Consider the following 18359-nt stretch of genomic DNA (forward strand, 5'->3'; position numbering starts at 1 on the left):
CACAGCTACCATGGCAACTTTATCATGTAGCCTGCCTATTCCTGTCATCTGTAGTTATATTCATTTACTAGCCACCTCTGTGTGTATGCAAAATATGTTTTGGTGAATTACAATATAAGGAAACACAAACGTCATGGAGGCTCAGACAGAACAAACAAACGTTCATCAGCAACTTGACACTTCCCAGATCACTTTATTGAGACCAACGATCCAAAGTATTGAAACATAAAGTACTGTTGAAAGCACATCTTTGCAGAGGGTCATTGCCATATGGAATCAACCAAAAAATGTGTTGTTGTTTTTTAGCTTGCAGCTGTTGGTTTGAAAGAGAAACAATCAATAAACTTTTGCCCATTGGAAAAGTCAATGGTCAAAAAATGACCTCAAAATTTCATGGGCAAATATTTAAAGTGTTTTCATTGAAATCAACAGGAGTAAGGTCCCAAGACAAGTGCTTTTATATGGCATGGCCCCACATTCACACAGTTTAAATCACAGCACACAATGTCTATACAGGTCATCACACAGTTTACGGTTGAGAACTGAATGAGGGAGGGAGTGCATCATCTTCAAAACACGTGTCTACCTTTGGAAAGAACTCTCAACATTAACACATGTAGACAGCTAGCTTCACCAAGGAACATAAATGGTAGCTGATCGTCAGCCAGCCTCAAGATCAACTCAAACAAGATGAGCTGACACCACCTTAAACATATGGCCTGCAGAGTTTAAACTATACATGCATTCAAACAGGTAAGATACAAGGATCGAATGATCTAAAGGTTCTGGACCCTGCAAGTCCTTGAACTATTACTTGATAATGGTCTGAAGAACCAAACCATATACACACAAACTTTATAACCCATAGTTTTGGACAGGATTAACGACTCATTAGACAATACCAGATCTTTGTAAGTAGCAGCAGAAGGATAGAGAGAGCGGATCAGGAACAATACTCTCCGCTTGTGTATTTACAGCTGTCGATAATGTTACAAACAAAACTATGCCCCACATTAACAGTTTAACAGCATGCCTTATACGGCAGACAACTTTGAGACAAGGTTCTATACACCTGAATTGCACATGTATCCCACATATTGACTAAAGCAAGACATACTATAGGTTCACACAGATCGATTATACCAAGTTGCAATTTAGCAGCTTATGGTTTTACTTGTGGAGCCATCAAAGTACCTGAGCCAAGTTTAGTCTTGGCAGCTAGCTATACGTTTACTTGTGGAGCCATACCATGTTAATAGTCATAAGTGTTATAATATCCACAAACACTTATCTGTTTCAAGATAATTATAGATGTGATGGCAATCTAGCTGCTAGAGTCTAAGGGGAAACAAAGTTTTGACAAACACATTGAGCATCATTTGTTATGCGTTGCTACAAAATTGGTCTGTTTTTATACTGTAGAGAGCAATAGTGATGGCGTCTTTTTGTAGGCACTAACTCAGTCATGGCTCGTTGGCCAAAGCCTATGAGGAAATGAATATGGTTTTGGGAGGGGTTTTGGATAAATGCCAAAAAATAAGGTCTGTGGTAAACACAGGCTTAAATCGTATAAGTTTTCTTTTATGAATTAACATTAATCAGCTAACATCACCTCTTGTGAATTTTTAAGCATTTATGTAATTAAAACAGGGACAAAGGCTTCCTAATTCAAAAAAGTCCTGTTAACTTACTCATTATCTCATTGAACAAAACAGTTACGATGTCCTAAACCATTTATCCCAAAACACCATTCTTTCTCCCATAGGAATATAACACTTTTGGGGCTCAGTTTTTTAGGAGTACAAGCTGGCAAGCTCTAAAGGTTTGCATTTGGTATGCCTTTGTAGGAGCCCCAATATGACCCCGTGGAAGCATTCTCCATATGCACACTCTCCTTAACAGTGTGTATTTCCTCCAATGACATCACAATGTAAACAGAGGGAGGTTCCTTAAATGACCAAGAAACACATTTCCATTAAGGCAATGAATCACTCAAACCAGGAGAGACATAAACACCTTCACGAATACAGCATTCCCCATAACAACCTGAGACTAATTCAATCTAAAGTCTAAACACTGTCGTCATTTTCCAGTCACCGTAATAATTGTTGGGGATCTCTCATGCATCTTTCAGTGTAACAGTATAAATCACAAACTTAAACTGAGGCAATGGAGACCATATTCTATTCACTCCAAGCCCAGAAGGATATAAATGGCATGCAATTTAATTGATTAAATGGACATGACTTTAAAAAACACAGGTCAAAGTACAGATGAAGTACAAGTAAATTAATGAAAGCAAACAGAGCAATAGAAACATGGTCAAGCAAAAATGAATTTGAGGGGGAGGAGATAATGTTATTGTGCCTTTTGTTATCAAGGCAGAACTTTTCAGCTATGTGCCAATCGAAGTTAAGGGAAAGAAAAGAAAAATACAAAAGGAAATAAAATACAAAGAGACAAAACTGTCAGCGTCCCAAGTTCATGTTGAACAATGTAGGCAGTGGTCTGTCCTGTCTGTCAAATGCACTTTGCTTGTGTGCTTCTCTATCCATAATTGTGTGTGTGTTGCATGTTGATGACACAGCACTCTACGAGTCCTCATTCAACTCCTGACTGTCCGTTCTGGCAATTTTCCGTGGAGGTGCAGTGTTCTCCCCCTCACTGTGCTCCTGCTCCCGCTTTTTGGCTGCATTCTGTTAAGACATGGAGAGGGGTTGGAAAACTAGCTAACATATATGAAACAATACAGTGCCCATATCGTGTAAAGGAACGATACATTATGACTTTCCAAGGTATCAACTTTCCCATTACTTTACCTTTTTGTCCCACTGTTGGTGAAGGTATCTCAATAGAATATTTGTCTTCTCTGTGACAATGACTTGAAGGAAATATATATATTAGATCAAAACCAATATAAATCACAAAGAATGCATTAATGTTGTAAATATAGATCAATAATGTGTAACCTTTATTACTCAAACTTCACACTATTCTCATCCAAAGTACACATCAGCACAGATACTGTGGCAACAGCACAGATACTGTGTCAGAGTACCATTTGAATCGGAGGGGACACTCACTCTGTTCTGATGGATACTCCCGAATTGGAAGATACACAGAGGGCCTCCGGTTCTGAAACAAATACAGAAATCAGTGATAGAGTTTAAATCAAGTATAAGTCTCAAACATCAATAAATATAAACAAAGCTCAACTAAATGGCATTGTTTGGCACAATATCTATTTTGGACTTTAGCAATTCATGACCTCCAATATAGGTGAAATGCCAAACAATCCCATTCATTTGAGATTGCATTGACGTACAGAAATTGTATGGCTAGGATAACACTTACTGAAGTTTTGCAGACAGAGTCTGCGTGAAATCTGCTGAAATTGCTTTTGTTGAAGACAGGTAGTCCTTTTAAAAAATCTGCCTGTTTAGGAAAAGTGGGCAAGTGTGAGAAATGACCCAGGCTGACAGACTTTTCAAACTTTTTAGGCTGCTTCAAGTCTGAACAGTAGGATTGGGAAACATGTTCCTGGGATAGCCAAGCTAGTTAGTGAGCTAATAAATAAGATGAGTAGTTAGCAAGGGACAATGTGTTTCATGATAAGCCCAATACGTCTCTTTTCTAACTGTCATATCCAGTTAGCTAAGTCAGTTGAGGATCCAAAAGTAAAACACATTTCCTAACTGTTACACGTTTAGCTTGATAACTACATAATAGAAATGAAAGAGACGTTACCTTATCCATGGTGGCTTTTCACCCCAGAAAGACGACACAGGCAAAAAAAAAGTTGCTAGCTAACGTTAGCTGATGCGCGTGGAAAATCTGCTAGCAACAACACGAAACTGCTTAGCTAGCTATGAAATGTGATATTTAGCCGTGGCTTTCTCAAATATTCAAGATTACACAAAGTACATCGAATATGTACATAAATTCCAAGTCATTTCCAAGTATTTAATAAACTAGAAATTGACCACCAGCTAGCTAACTAGCCAAGCTTGTCTCTCCAGCTAGCAACTCGCTAACGTTAGCTAGCTACTATTATAGCCAGTGTTTTGTCGTAGCTAAGAAATCACTGGTTGTTTACAAATTTGAATAGAATATGCTACAATCAAATAAAGATGTGTTACTTGTCAAATTAGTTTTGACTTAGACACTAATAAAAATGTGTTGCATCGAATTACAAAGTATACTGTACTTCATTGATTGCTAGCTTAGCACGCAACTTAGCGTAACAAGAGCTGCGGTATAAGATAACAAGTCCATCTACTCCATTTCTGTTCCTAGTCCGTGTATGGGCGTTCCTCGTCTTCTTGCCTGATGCTCCATTGGCTACAGGAGAAGATGGACAATCGTAGAATGACACAGTACAATGCTCATTGGGTCACTAGTGTTTCCGTGAGAAACCAGCCCGCCAATGGGAAGAGGATCTTTGACCCTTACTGCAGATGCCTTCACATGTAACGTCACGGCAACAAGGTGTTCAGAAACATGCGCAATAGCAACAAATTCATTATTTTTAAATTTCAAGTATCTTTTCAAATTGGTAATTTCCTAACAAGTAGATATTATTCCCAGAAATGTATATATTTAATTTGTTGCGTCATCTCAAACCCCACTGACTTGTACCAATTACACACGCTCATGCAACTTTACAAAGTTTATTTATTCAGAAACTCAAGACAGCTCTTATTTATTTATTTTTTATTAACAACAAATCAATACATAAAGCACATGAGGGAACACAAGCATACATAGATTACAAATAATAGACAATCGAGCTAGGGGGTACAATATCACATTACAATTACACAAGGACCTTAAGGGACATGCATATACTTACAATTCTAACAGCTTTTTTGTTAGTAGAGCATTTAACCGTCTTAAAATACAGTTCAATTTCTTTTTGTAGGGTACGAAAATGTGGTTTTCTGTTTGTAAATTTACATTTGTGTATATGAAATTTGGCCAAAAGAATAATACAAGACAGCTCTTATTAGAGCAAGACAAAAAACTTGAATGACACATGTATTAGATTTAAAATTGATGAAGGTCAGAAGGTCTATCTATTTTAGCAGCAACTGAATAGCACAGATGCTTATAGCCCAGCACCTATTTATTAAAGTACAACATTCAAATTCTGGACCTAGTTCAACCCCACCACTGTATGTTGACATGTACAACTTTGGGTCTTTTATCACAACTTTCATCCTGCATGAATTAACAAGGTCATAAGCCATTTCAAATTCACTGATTGCAACAGCAAGGCTCTGAACTACTTCTAAGCCTCTACAAGATAGTTGCTGAAATACATGATGGGAAAACATTTGTCAAAGTGTGTAAAATATATATTTACATGGACAAACATCTGCCTTCGCATATCCAATAACTGACATTCAGTTCTACACACAACTGGGCCAGTAAGTCTTGAAGTTGTTATGCTTTTTCTCAACAGTGGTGGCAAAACCTGGGTACTTCAATAAGTTCACCAAAAAACGTTTGTCCATTGGGTGCTTAGTGTGACAGGGATTTTCGCCCTTTCAGCATTCTTCGGAGAATCACCTCAATGCCACCCTGAGTGCTGATCCTCTTGATCCAGCCATGGGTCCTCTTACGCTTTATATTCTTGGGCTGATACTCTGTGCCCCGCTTCCTTGTGCGAATCTGCTGGTGGTGCCAGGGGAGTTGTTGAAACACCCCTGCCCCCTCTGCCTGTGATGTGAGAGGTCCACACCGAGAGGTCTGGGGAGGTACACTGGCCCAGGACAGCACCCAACCACTCAGTGCTCGTGGCTGGTGGCCACTGGATGCTGGAAGCTGTGGTGCAACAATCCTGTTTGATAATAAACGTACCGGATGTTATTAGTTTTATGATTTAACCATGCAAACTATTCAGCAGAGTGGGAACGCATTCAAGCTTTAGGAAAATATGGCTGTTGGTTTGTGAAAATGTATAGCTAGTTTAGTTGTTTTTTTTTAAGCAGACTGTCATGAGAGTTAGTTAGCATCAGTTCATGGATAGCTAGTTCACTTAACATTCAAACATTTATTTTTTTAAGTAAATCCAACCATGTATGCAACACATTTGATGTGGTAAGACGTGGAGTGTGGCATCAAACGTGCAAAGAAAGCCCGCAACACCGCTGCAGCAACATCATTCATATATTCAGAAAGTTAGCCATCTTACGGTAGCTAGCTACCTAGTATACGTGGAACCTGAACATTTCATGCCACGAGGACTTCTAACACACATTCATTAGAAGATCGTAGCTATTTTACCTGGTGGAGCATATCACTCCATGAAACCGGGAAAATGACGACCTGATAATATTCATTTTAGACAATATTTTAGACGGTTTAATCGCTGACTTGGCTAGCTAGCTAGGCCACTGGGGTATTCGCTATGCACCCTCGTTCCATTCAGAGCTACGATTGGCTCTCGTTTTTCATCCAATCGAAGTGCAAGGTCACAAGCGTTTGAACGCAAAGATGTTGAATTGAAATGGAGATAATCCACTTAAATATGGAGATTTTAGACAAATACATGCGTATTTAAGTACTTGTATTTTAACGATTTGATAGATATACGATTTGATAAACATTTGATAGATATATTACAACATATTTCTAAATGCATGTTTTATTTATCACAATGTATTTCGATATATTACTTATAGTAACATATTTTCTACAGCCTTTTACCGCTTACAGACAGAGCTTCGAATATGATAGTATTACACACGTGGGTGAGTAGTTGTTTTATGCTTTTTATGCTAAATTAATTACAACTTTATGTGCCATTTCTTTGATAATTCAGATGATAATTAAGTTGTGAAACTTCAGGGGGTTGTAGGTAACCTTTTTCATGGCCCCCAGCACCATCTTGCCATGCAGGTGCTTTTCTAATTCTCTTAAATGTCTTTCATGGTTCATTTCGGCTTGGAATAGGAAGAATAATGCAATTCCACCTGTAGCAGTGGAGAGGCTGGTGGAGGTCAGTTATTTCTCTGATTTCGCTGTGACCTCTTGAAGAAGGCTGCAGGATGCTACAGGACTCCCCTTGAAAGGACCTGGCCAATGATCTAGTTACCAGACAGAAGAAGGAGTCATGTAGTCCCAGATGCTGCAGTGTTGATGCTGCTCATCTCACGCACATCTTTTTCCACATATATTCTACATTTCTATTTCATCTGTATGGGTTCATCCATCCATTCACCCATCTAGCTACATGTCACATTGACTTATATAAAAATCAAGACACACATACACACACACACACACACACACACACACACACACACACACACACACACACACACACACACACACACACACACACACACACACACACACACACACACACACACACACACACACACACACACATGCCTATGGAATGTGGATCTCTTGATTTGATCATTTCCCCACCCGGCCTTAGCAACAGGAATACAAGACATCCTATTGGCTTTAGTAGAACCAATGTTTGTGGCCTATTCGCTATATTTCTTGTCATTCAACAGCAGAAGGAAGCTGAGAGGAGAATTCCGTGGATGCGGAAAACAACAAGGGCAAAAGGGTTGGTAGAATCTCGCCCGTGTGCGCAGCGCCGAAGGATGCTGATCGAAAAAGCATTGCTATCTGTCATTACTATGGTCACTTTAAAATTGCAATTGGCACACTTTCCTAGTGTGCATTACTTCGATTTAAAGCATTATTCCATTTGTTTGATTAGTAAGATGTAAACTATCTCTAGGTAAAGACAATTATCAACTTCTCCATCTGGCAGGTTGCTTTTGAATTATACTAATATTGCAACCAATGCAACAGATTTTTCAGCTGCAGTTAATTATAAACAACCTATTGACTATCGTTTTATGGGAGAGGAGCATCATATTTCTGATCATCCTTAATCATCATCAGTAAGGTAAGAATTTCGTTTAAAAATAGGCCTGTGTGCACCAGTAAACGTTATTACTATATGTTGTTTCAAATTGATACCATATCTGAAACAGTATATTTTATGTTTCATAATGGGAATTCAGATAAATAGATGTCAATCATGATGCATTAATGCGCAACACACCAACTCAATATTGATTTATGTTGTTGGTATATACTGTATCTTGCTCATGGTCCTCTTACCATATATATAGGCTACTGTAGTGGCTATTTGGCAAATGGTTAAATATTTCATAATAGTTTTGAAAAAAATATTTAAAAAATGATCGTATGCTCAATTGTTTTACTTGAATTTGACTGCGCTCTGTGGTACATTATATGTTTATAGGTAGTACAAACATAACTAGTTATAAATTGCACATTTGCATTTCTTTACAGACTTGATACATTATTGTAATCGTAGATTCAGTGGTCCTCCAAACCAGGTATTTTGAATACTGTACATATGCATCAGAATGTATTAGGCTACTGGAGGCCTAGTGTGTGGGTGGAAAACTAGAGCACATAGCCTACCAAATGTGTGTTAAACATGACGCTTGAATAATCAACCTAATTCTGCATTGCAGATCAAATAGTAAAATGGCTGAGTAACATGGGTGAGAGAATTTAGAGGCAGTCCACTTGCAAACTCATTTAATTGACATTTTAGTCATTTAGCAGACGCTCTTATGCAGAGCGATTTACAGTAGTGAGTGCATACGTTTTCGTTTTTTTGTTGTTGTTACAGTTCTGGGCCACTACGGGAATCGAACCCACAACCCTAGCGTTGCATGCTCGAGAATGCTCGAGAATTCATATTCAAATCTCCATGCTCGAGAATTAATATTCAAATCTCACTTTAATTTTCGACCTTAATACGTGGGATTAAATGTCAGGGAACGTTGAGTCGAATGGTCCTTTGCATTTTAGGTCGTTTTCGCGCATAGTTTTGAGCTATAGTTCAAATCAGAGTTCGACTATTGTTATTATCGTTTGGATTTTTTATAATTTGGTCCGGTTGGTTTCACATTGCCAAATGTAAACGAACTACAATTCCCCCCCAAAAAGCACGTGTTCCTGCAAGTAATTTGTTTATTAGACAAAAATGCTCACGTTAAAACCCTTTGTGATTATCATGAAGCATCACTTGTCGCAATCTTCATATTACTTTCGCTTTGGGTTGACGGGAGGAAACAGCACTGCGACGTGAATTCAGTAGCCTATATCCTTGGTATAGCCCCGGTATCCTCTAATCTACATCGGATGCGCACTTAAATGCGCTGCTACTCACCGAACGTTTCAGAGATCTCAGGTTATGATGCTGCGTGTATTTCATCAAATGCTCGCAGTCAAACAATAACCATAATATTTTCCATTGTACGGACTGCGTTCTCACCAGCAGCGAACCGCACCACGGCACGAATTGAATCGGAACCGGGACTACCCTTTTTTTGGCGAACCACGGTGTGCGGATAGAGTATTCACACGAGTGTAGTGCAAGTCTCTTCGAGGTTTATCAATCATCACCTCACCCCGTGGAGGGAAGTCCACCTCCAACATACTTTCTGTTCAGTCTTATATCATGCCTGATACGATCAGATGATATAATAACCTCAATATGATATGCAATTACATAAGGGAGATGCAGTATATGCCTATATGTCATGGCTTTCGCAGTGCTATTACACATATTATCCACTATCCTGAACCCTAAACTTAATGTAATGATTTAGAGGTCATCACGTTAAATAAATACACATTTAGATGTGTCTATTGAATGTTATGATGGTAGCAGATGTTCATATGATTAATGACTCACTCACTGCTTGTAGCAGCTCACCATATTGACCCACCAAGGAAAGGCAATCCCAAATTTCACTTGGCTCCTGGATGAAACAGGATAGTACAGGATGCATCAACCTTCACAACACTCGATAAATTCTCTCCGTCTTTCCCACTCTATTTTTCTTTCCTTCCTTTTTTCTCGCACCCTCTCCGTCCCTGCCTCCCTCTCCTTATCCACCTTCACTCCTCCACTCCCTCTTTCTCATCTCACTCCCTCTCTCAATCCCTCTCCCCCTCAGCCAAACATTGATCCCTGTGAGCCACTTCAATACGTTAATGAACTCCCCTGTGTGTGTGGAGGCAGGGATAGAGTGAGCAATAAGCTGCACCTCATGCAGAGGTGTCATTTACCAGGATCCATGGCCCCTCCTCTCTCCCCATTACCTGCTTTCTGATGTCCCATCTGTATATTAAACCAAACTTCATTAACTTACCTTCGCCGAACCTGCACTCTCAAAATCGTTAAGCTAAACAAAACTTGTTTTTGGCATAAGAAGCCTCTCATTTCCCAGTGCACCTCATTTTCTTAATAAACTTCGCTAGGTCAGCGTCAGCGATTAGCATACACATCTGGGTCGGGAATTGGAATATGCATACACAGCAGTTTTATATGCTGCTATTCAGCATTTTAATGGCAAGCATTACACAGATGGACATTTCAATTACATGTAAGAGTAAAGAGATAGAACAATGAGACTTAGTCTGTTTAAAATGCACCCGTGAGTATTAATCATTTAGACACATCTCCCCTTATTGTGAATAAATCATGTGTGAAGCTAGAATATGAATCCGGGGTTGAAGGTGATTGGATTTGGGTAGTGAGTGAGAGAAGGGTGAACTTGAGTCACATCACCCTTCTCGTCAGAGCTCTGCCATTATTATTGTGTGTGTGTGTGTTTGTGTGTGTGCGTGCGTGCGTGCGCGTGCGTGCATGCGTGTGTGTACGTGCGCGTGTGTGTGTGTGTGTGCGCGCGTGTGTGGCTTGACATTTATATAAGTCAATGGTGTGACCTTGGTGTGAATAACAGGAGCGAAATATAAATGTTGATTAAAGCCAGTGTGTCAGGTCAGCTTTTATAGGAATGGTTTCCACAAACTCATCATTAGAAAAGCCTCCCTGTTGTGTAGGCAACACTTTCCTGAGAATTGAAAATGGCTGTGGGAGCTTTCCCCAGACCTCACTGACTGTAGCTATGAGCATGATTTAATCATATCGGTGAATGTTATTGACTGGAAACTCAATCAAATGTCTTGCATGTCCGGGATCTTAATTTCTAAGCATAAATAGATCATAAACTCCAGCTTTACATAAGATAATTAAACGATAGACCAACAGTTTAAATTAGGTTACGTTAACAGAGACACAGTTACTGTACTTAGGAAACAATGAAGTCTGGATCCAAGTTCCAACACATATTGTAGATATGCCACTTCCGTTCTGCTTCCTGTTGACAGTCTATGTGTCTAAATTTAAACAGTGTGATATAAAATACTCCAATACCCGACTGCCAAAAACCTCTTGAGCCATTATTGGACATAACCGTCTTCGGAAAGACCATCGTCTGCTGGTGTACTGAAAACCAAACCCCATTGGCACATGGAATACATACAGTCAGTGAGCAGTTGGCATGAACCCAGCTGTGCCATTGCTAACATTCTATTTATACCCTAGGGTCCAGGGGCCATTTTAGAAGAGCCTTGTCTATTCTTAGTTTGTGTCTAGGTCATTATGTGAATGGATTCTGCTTCTCCACACTAAGACAAAGTGGGTATTGTTTTTACTGTTATATATGGACTGATGTTGAACCCAGTGTGAAACTGGTACTTTTTGAATTGAAAGCTTAATGATTGAGAAACCCTAGGGTGTTTATCATGGAGCAATTGTCATGTACAAATAACTGTTTTGTAGTTTTCTGTGTGGTGAACTGTTGTGGTGAGAGCCAGGGGGAACTCCTTTTTAGGTTGTTATACTATGTTTGTTGTGTATATACGGTATGTTATAATCAGAGACTTTGTCGACACTCAGATTATGTTACCTACAGTGGAGGCTGCTGAGGGGAGGACGGCTCATAATAATGGCTTGAATGGAGCAAATGGAATGGCATCAAACACATGGAAACCATGTTTGATGTATTTGATACCGTTCCACTTATTCCGTTCCAGCCATTACCACAAGCCCATTCTCCCCAATTGAGATGACACCAGCCTCCTGTGATTACCTCATGTTCTTACCACAGTACTTACTACCTATCCATTTGAAAATTTCATTTTTTTCAATGAAAAAGATAGCTCGTTGGCATTTCTCATGGATTTGTCTCTGCAGGCAGGCACCATGCTGACCAGCATTACAGATGGGATCCTGTGCTGTCTGACTGGGAAGGCTGCCAGCCTGGTGATGCCCGTCGACTCTTCTGAGCCAGCGGACACCTTCGAGTTTGTAGAAGTGAAGCCTGGGAGAGTCCTCAGGGTTCGCCACATCATGCCCGAGCGCCGGGCACCCGTAGTGACGGAGGAGGACCAAGTAAAGGAGCCAGAGCAGGAGAAGAGCAGTGGAAACAGCAACAACAGTAGCAGTGTGCACTGCAAACGCAAGATCACTGTCTACCGCAACGGCCAGCTAGTCATTGAGAACCTTGGTGACGTGCTGCACTCTGAGATTGTCCAGTGCCAGAATGGAGACGTGGAGCCCTGCAGCACCGTGGAGGTGGAACTGGCCGACTATAAGGAAGTGCCCACATCTCCTGAACCCAAACCCGCACCTCCCCTGTCCATGGTCGGGGAGCAGAAACCCGCGCCCCCGCCTCGCCGGCGCCGCCGAAAGCCCAAGCGCATGGTGATGATTGACTCGGAGAGGGAGATCTCCAGCTGCAAGGGGACGCACTCGGACGTGGCGCTCTTTTTCGTGCACGGGGTCGGCGGCTCGCTAGACATCTGGGGCAGCCAGCTGGACTTCTTCTCGCGGCTAGGGTATGAGATCATCGCACCTGACCTGGCGGGCCACGGGGCCAGCACGGCCCCCCACATTGCGGCGGCCTACACCTTTTACGCCTTGGCCGAAGACATGCGTGCCATCTTCAAGAAATACGCCCGTAAACGCAACATCCTCATTGGGCACTCCTATGGGTCAGTATGCTTGCTTCTCTGTTAAAAATGAACGGTCAATTGATTACCAAGTATCATCTTATGTCTTAGGTCAATTAACAGATGGAATATCATGATAGTAAATGAATAACAGTATTTGAACATGCCTTGAAACACATAATAAACCGGTGCTGACAATGACTGATGAAGAAGAACCAATCAAAGAGCAGCATTATGACGATGTCACAATTAAGGGACCAATTAGAGAGCAGGGTTATGACGATGTCATGATGAAGGGACCAATCAAAGAACAGGGTTATGACGATGTCACGATGAAGGGACCAATCAGAGGGCAGGGTTATGACGATGTGATGATGAAGGCACCAATTAGACAGCAGGTTCCCAATACATTGTTTTTACACGTTTGATTATATCCCTTTCAGGGTATCGTTCTGTACCTTCCTGGCCCATGAGTATCCCGACCAGGTTCACAAGGTAGTGATGATCAATGGAGGGGGGCCCACAGCTCTGGAGCCCAGCCTCTGTTCCATCTTCCAGCTGCCTTCTTGTGTGCTGCACTGCCTGTCTCCCTGCCTGGCCTGGAGCTTTCTCAAGTAAGGAAATCATCTCTTCTATTTGTAGACAAAACAATATTGAAGTGCAGACAAATCAACAACACATTTCCAGACAAAACAACATTTGTAGACAAAATGGCAACACATCGCTTTACAAATAGAACAACAACCTATTGCTGTAGACAAAACAAAACCAATATTTTCTTCGTACAGAATGTATACTGTAGTGTACAGTGTCAATGCTTAGCTTCTACTGCATACAAAGAGTAAGAGGAATTTACTGTAACACATAATATCGAATGTCAAGTAATACTGATGGCTATGAGTCTTTCCAACATGTTCAGGGCTGGGTTTGCCCATCAGGGAGCCAAAGAGAAGCAGCTGCTGAAGCAGGGCAATGCCTTCAACGTGAATCCATTCGTGCTGCGTGCCATGATGAGCGGGCAGTACTGGCCCGAGGGGGATGAGGTGTACCACGCTGAGCTAACCGTGCCCATCCTGTTGGTGCACGGCATGTACGACAAGTTTGTGCCCATTGATGAGGACCAACGCATGGCCGAGGTAAGGAGACATACATTTATGAATACCAATCCATGTCAATTGAGTAAGGAAGCTCTAATACCCATATATAAAATATACATTATATCAATTAAATTTGAAGTTGTTATGAAAGAGGAATTCAATTAAATTAAGATATGAATTATGAACAGTCCCTATATCAAGCCCATCATATTCAATGACTAATATCATATTGTAAAAAAATGTATATCTTGACTGTAGCTATTATCCTTTTAATTTCAGATCCTTCTGTTTGCTTTTCTGAAAGTCATCGAGGAGGGCAGTCACATGGTGATGATGGAGTGCCCTGACACAGTCAACACCCTCCTGCACGAGTTTTTCCTATGGGAGCCTGACATGTCCAAAAAGAAGGCCGCCAAGACTGATCCTGACAAGACTGTCATAGTCAATGGTGTTGTCGCCCAGACACCAAAACCAAACAAGCCCATGGACAAATAACCAATAATGAGTCTCATTTTACATGAGCAAACCCAATCCGAGGGCCTGTCTTTGGCAGGTGGCACGTGGTCTTAAGGCTGCTCGCAGGCTGAGAGCTGTTATTAACTGGGCCAGAGTTTGTTGTGGAAGTGGAGGGGAGGCACCTGGTGCTCCAAGCTAGAGTTGGCATTTGAGTAGGACTGTGGCAAGAAAAATGAAGAAAAGGATGGAAAGAAGAGGAATCTGACAGAGATGCGTGTTTCTCTTTCCCCTTTGACAGCTGTCTGTGCTTCATCATGTGGTGTATGTAATCAGACAGACCTCGGGTCCAGAGGATGTTATTAAAACACAATATCCATTTGTAATTCTCTTGAGTACCAAACTTGGTTGGTGAGTGGACCATTGTGAACCAAAGCGAGGAAGGCATGACCATTAAATGGTGTGTGGATCGCCTTGCTACCTATCATCCATTATCTTGTGAGTAATATTTCACTGCTGATTGGTGTCCTGATGAAATGATGATCTTATAAAACTGGGTCCATATTATGGATTCACTTCAAAGCGGAAAATAATTCACTTGGAAAACTGTGAAACTATCCAGACAATACGGCAAGTAGCCTTGTGGTTAGAGGGTTGGGCCAGTAACCGAAAGGTTGCTAGATCAAATCCCCGAGCTGACAAGATAGAAATCTGTCATTCTACCCCTGAACAAGGCAGATAGGCCACTGTTCCCCGGTAGGCCGTCATTGAAAATAAGAATGTGTTCTTAATTGACTTGCCTAGTTAAATAAAGGTTAAATAAATGTTTTTTTTAAATGACAATTAAAAAATACAAGTCAATGAGTGACTGGTGTATTATGGGAGTAAGATTTGTCACGTCACATTGCGATCCAGTTTGCATGAGGTCATCATCATGGTAATCATCCCCTACTAAGCAGGTTATAGTGTTGACTGGATGGAAGTGGTGGATGGATTGGTAATTGTTATGGCAACAAGTTACTACAAGACATACACCACACACCTAAACAAATGGGCCATACAAGTTCAACAACCTCATAAAATATAATCAAGCCAAAGTAAAGCTGTTAAACATGTCCTTAAGCAAACTAAATATCTGTCCGTTGCAGTCAGTATCTGTCTGTGCATTCATTCACACCTGCAGTCTAGGATACAGGTTCGCTTTTGAAACATAGTGATTCATCTATACCCAACATGGAGCATTTTGCCTCAAGAACATTTTGCGGTGTTATCTGATATTATGCATTTAGAAACCTATGCTTACTCTGTGTCTAACCTAACTGGACTATTTGAAGTTGCTGCATGAATAGGCTTTTAAGATATTAGAGAATTTTCTTGTCAATATACAGTTGAGAAATCCAAAAACCTCCCCTGTCCTCTGAGAGTATAATCTAAGTGGCATTATGGACAGAGGAAACGTTGGACCAAAGCTTTGGTGATAGGCAAACCAAATAATGTAAGAGTAGTCCATAACAATTATTTTTAAATACTGATGCTAGTTATTCAACTAACAATAGGGCAACTCATTTTGCCTCTGAATTTGATATAACACCATTATGAATGATGTTGTTCTTCTGTCTACCAGATAGTATAGAAAAGCATTGTCCTCCACTACCCTCCAGTCAATCTGTTTGTGCTTGCAATGTCAAAGGTCGTCCATGATAATAAGCTAAAGGACATAAGTTTTCAGGTGCTCATTTGTGAACGTTTTCTTGTCTCATAATGAGAGTGTGTGATTTGATCTGTGATTAAGAAGTAGGAAGCACAGTAACACATGTATCTGATTCAATCTCTCCGACTGTTAACATGCTTTACTCACATATGCATTAACCTGAGAAAGGATCAGAGATGATTATGCAATTTCTAAGGAGATGAGTTATGAACTGTACAGAAAGATAATGCATAAGTAATGGAAACAAGTAGGTTGAGGAACAAATAAGTTTGAATTGGCTGTTGAAAAGAAGATGTATTCATGTAGACTGTCAAAAATACCATGAAGTGCTGCTGATCCAGTCTGCTTAGGCACTGTATAGATTGTTCCGACAGCTATATGGATTGAAGGGCGCACATTTGCTTCCTCCGCTTAATGTCTAAAAAAAACAGTTTCTCCTATCCAGTGTGCTATCATTTGTGGTTCAAAATGTGTAAATGTCATTAATGCATTTATTCCTAGACATCAGAACTCATGCACTGCCTGAATGTAGGTGCATATACAGTTCAGATATATGGACATGTTCAGTTGAGTGTATGAATGTGCCTTTCCTGGCATGAAATAAAACAAACGTTTACATTATATGGTTGTTTTTGTTCTTCTGTGAATTAATGACTGAATGAATGAAAATGAATGAATGAAAATGATTGAATGTAAATGAATGTGTGAATTAATGAATTAGGACCATTTTATTGTGACAGACAAAAGTAACGATGGCTTTGAGTGTACATTACTGGCTCTGAGGCCTGGGTACCCCCCCAGGAGCCCCCCTCCCACCCCCCTGTTAGGCTTGTGAGGCTATCTTATATCATAACATTTTTGACTATGGCAGACTCAGTGTTCATTATTTTGCCCCATCATATTGCCTAAAGGAGATGTCCTTGTCCATCATAAGAAACAAGCCTTTTCACCTCCTCACAGAAAGATGCCACCAAATCAAATCATATCAAGTCAAATTGTATTTGTCACATGCGCCCAATACAACAGGTGTAGACCTTACCGTGAAATGCTTACTTACAAGCCTTTAACTTAACCAACAATGCAGTTTTAAGAAAATAGAATTAAGACAATATTTACTAAATAAACGTAAGCAAAATAAGTAACGATAAAATAACAGAGGCTATATACAGGGGGTAACAGTGCCGAGTCAATGTGCGGAGGTACAGGTTAGTCAAGGTAATTGAGGTCATTTGTATATGTACACTACCGGTCAAAAGTTTTAGAAAACCTACTCATTCAAGGGTTTTTCTTTATTTAGATTATTTTCTACATAATAGTGAAGACATCAAAACTATGAAATAATACATATGGAACCATGTAGTAACCAAAAAAGTGTTAAACAAATCAAAATACATTTGACATTTGAGATTTTTCAAATAGCCACCCTTTACCTTGATGACAGCTTGGCATTCTCTCAATCAGTTTCACCTGGAATGCTTTTCCAACAGTGTTGAAGGAGTTCCCACATTCTGAGCACTTGTTGTCTGCTTTTCCTTCACTCTGCGATCAATCCAAACCATCTCAATTTGGTTGAGGTCATGGGAATGTGGAGGCCAGGTCATCTGATGCAACACTCCATCATTCTCCTTCTTGGTAAAATAGCCATTACACAGCCTGGAGGTGTGTTGGGTCATTGTACTGTTGAAAAAAAATGATAGTCCCACTAAGCCCAAACCAGATGGGATGGTGTATCGCTGCAGAATGCTGTGTTAGCCATGCTGGTTAAGTGTGCCTTGAATTCTAAATAAATCACAGACAGTGTCACCAGCAAAGCACCTCCACACCATAACACCTCCTCCTCCATGCTTTACGTTGGGAAAGACACATGCGGAGATCATCCGTTCATCCACATCGCGTCTCACAAAGACGGCGGTTGGAACCAAAAAATCTCCAATTTGGACTCCGAACCAAAGGACAAATTTCCACTGGTCTAATTTCCATTGCTCGTGTTTGTTGGCACAAGCAAGTCTCTTCTTCTTATTGGTCTACTTTAGTAGTGGTTTCTTTGCAGCAATTCGATCATGAAGGCCTGATTCACACAGTTCCCTCTGAACAGTTGATGTTGAGATATGTCTGTTACTTGAACTCTGTGAAGCATTTATTTGGGTTGCCTTTTCTGAGGCTAGTAACTCTAATGAACTTATCCTCTGCAGCAGAGGTAACTCTGGGTCTTCCATTCCTGTGGT

The 18359-nt window shown here is 40.5% G+C and overlaps 3 protein-coding genes across 4 annotated transcripts; 1 reads left to right on the plus strand and 2 right to left on the minus strand.

The window, feature by feature from the left end:
• Positions 1 to 173: 173 nt before the first annotated feature.
• Positions 174 to 4334, minus strand: LOC109871913 (DET1- and DDB1-associated protein 1). Its single transcript, XM_020462939.2, has 5 exons — positions 3748 to 4334; positions 3355 to 3435; positions 3084 to 3135; positions 2820 to 2881; positions 174 to 2696 (listed from the first exon to the last, which is right to left on the minus strand). The coding sequence occupies exons 1-5, from the start codon at positions 3754 to 3756 to the stop codon at positions 2592 to 2594; spliced, it is 309 nt and encodes a 102-aa protein (XP_020318528.1). The 5' UTR covers positions 3757 to 4334; the 3' UTR covers positions 174 to 2591.
• Positions 4335 to 5335: 1001 nt separating this feature from the next.
• Positions 5336 to 6450, minus strand: mrpl34 (mitochondrial ribosomal protein L34). Its single transcript, XM_020462988.2, has 2 exons — positions 6289 to 6450; positions 5336 to 5842 (listed from the first exon to the last, which is right to left on the minus strand). Exons 1-2 carry the CDS (start codon positions 6342 to 6344, stop codon positions 5524 to 5526), a joined length of 375 nt encoding a protein of 124 aa, XP_020318577.1. The 5' UTR covers positions 6345 to 6450; the 3' UTR covers positions 5336 to 5523.
• Positions 6451 to 7542: 1092 nt separating this feature from the next.
• Positions 7543 to 16755, plus strand: LOC109872387 (protein ABHD8). Of its 2 annotated transcripts, none has more exons than XM_020463597.2 (5): positions 7543 to 7933; positions 12116 to 12915; positions 13317 to 13487; positions 13793 to 14009; positions 14250 to 16755. In XM_020463597.2, exons 2-5 carry the CDS (start codon positions 12125 to 12127, stop codon positions 14463 to 14465), a joined length of 1395 nt encoding a protein of 464 aa, XP_020319186.1. In that variant the 5' UTR covers positions 7543 to 7933; positions 12116 to 12124; the 3' UTR covers positions 14466 to 16755. The 2 variants fall into 2 exon arrangements, with proteins under 2 accessions (XP_020319186.1, XP_020319185.1); XM_020463596.2 differs by lacking the exon at positions 7543 to 7933 and adding an exon at positions 8378 to 11557.
• The last annotated feature ends 1604 nt before the right edge of the window (positions 16756 to 18359 follow it).

Source organism: Oncorhynchus kisutch, linkage group LG27 (genome assembly GCF_002021735.2).
Source record: "Oncorhynchus kisutch isolate 150728-3 linkage group LG27, Okis_V2, whole genome shotgun sequence".
Lineage (NCBI taxonomy): Eukaryota > Metazoa > Chordata > Actinopteri > Salmoniformes > Salmonidae > Oncorhynchus > Oncorhynchus kisutch.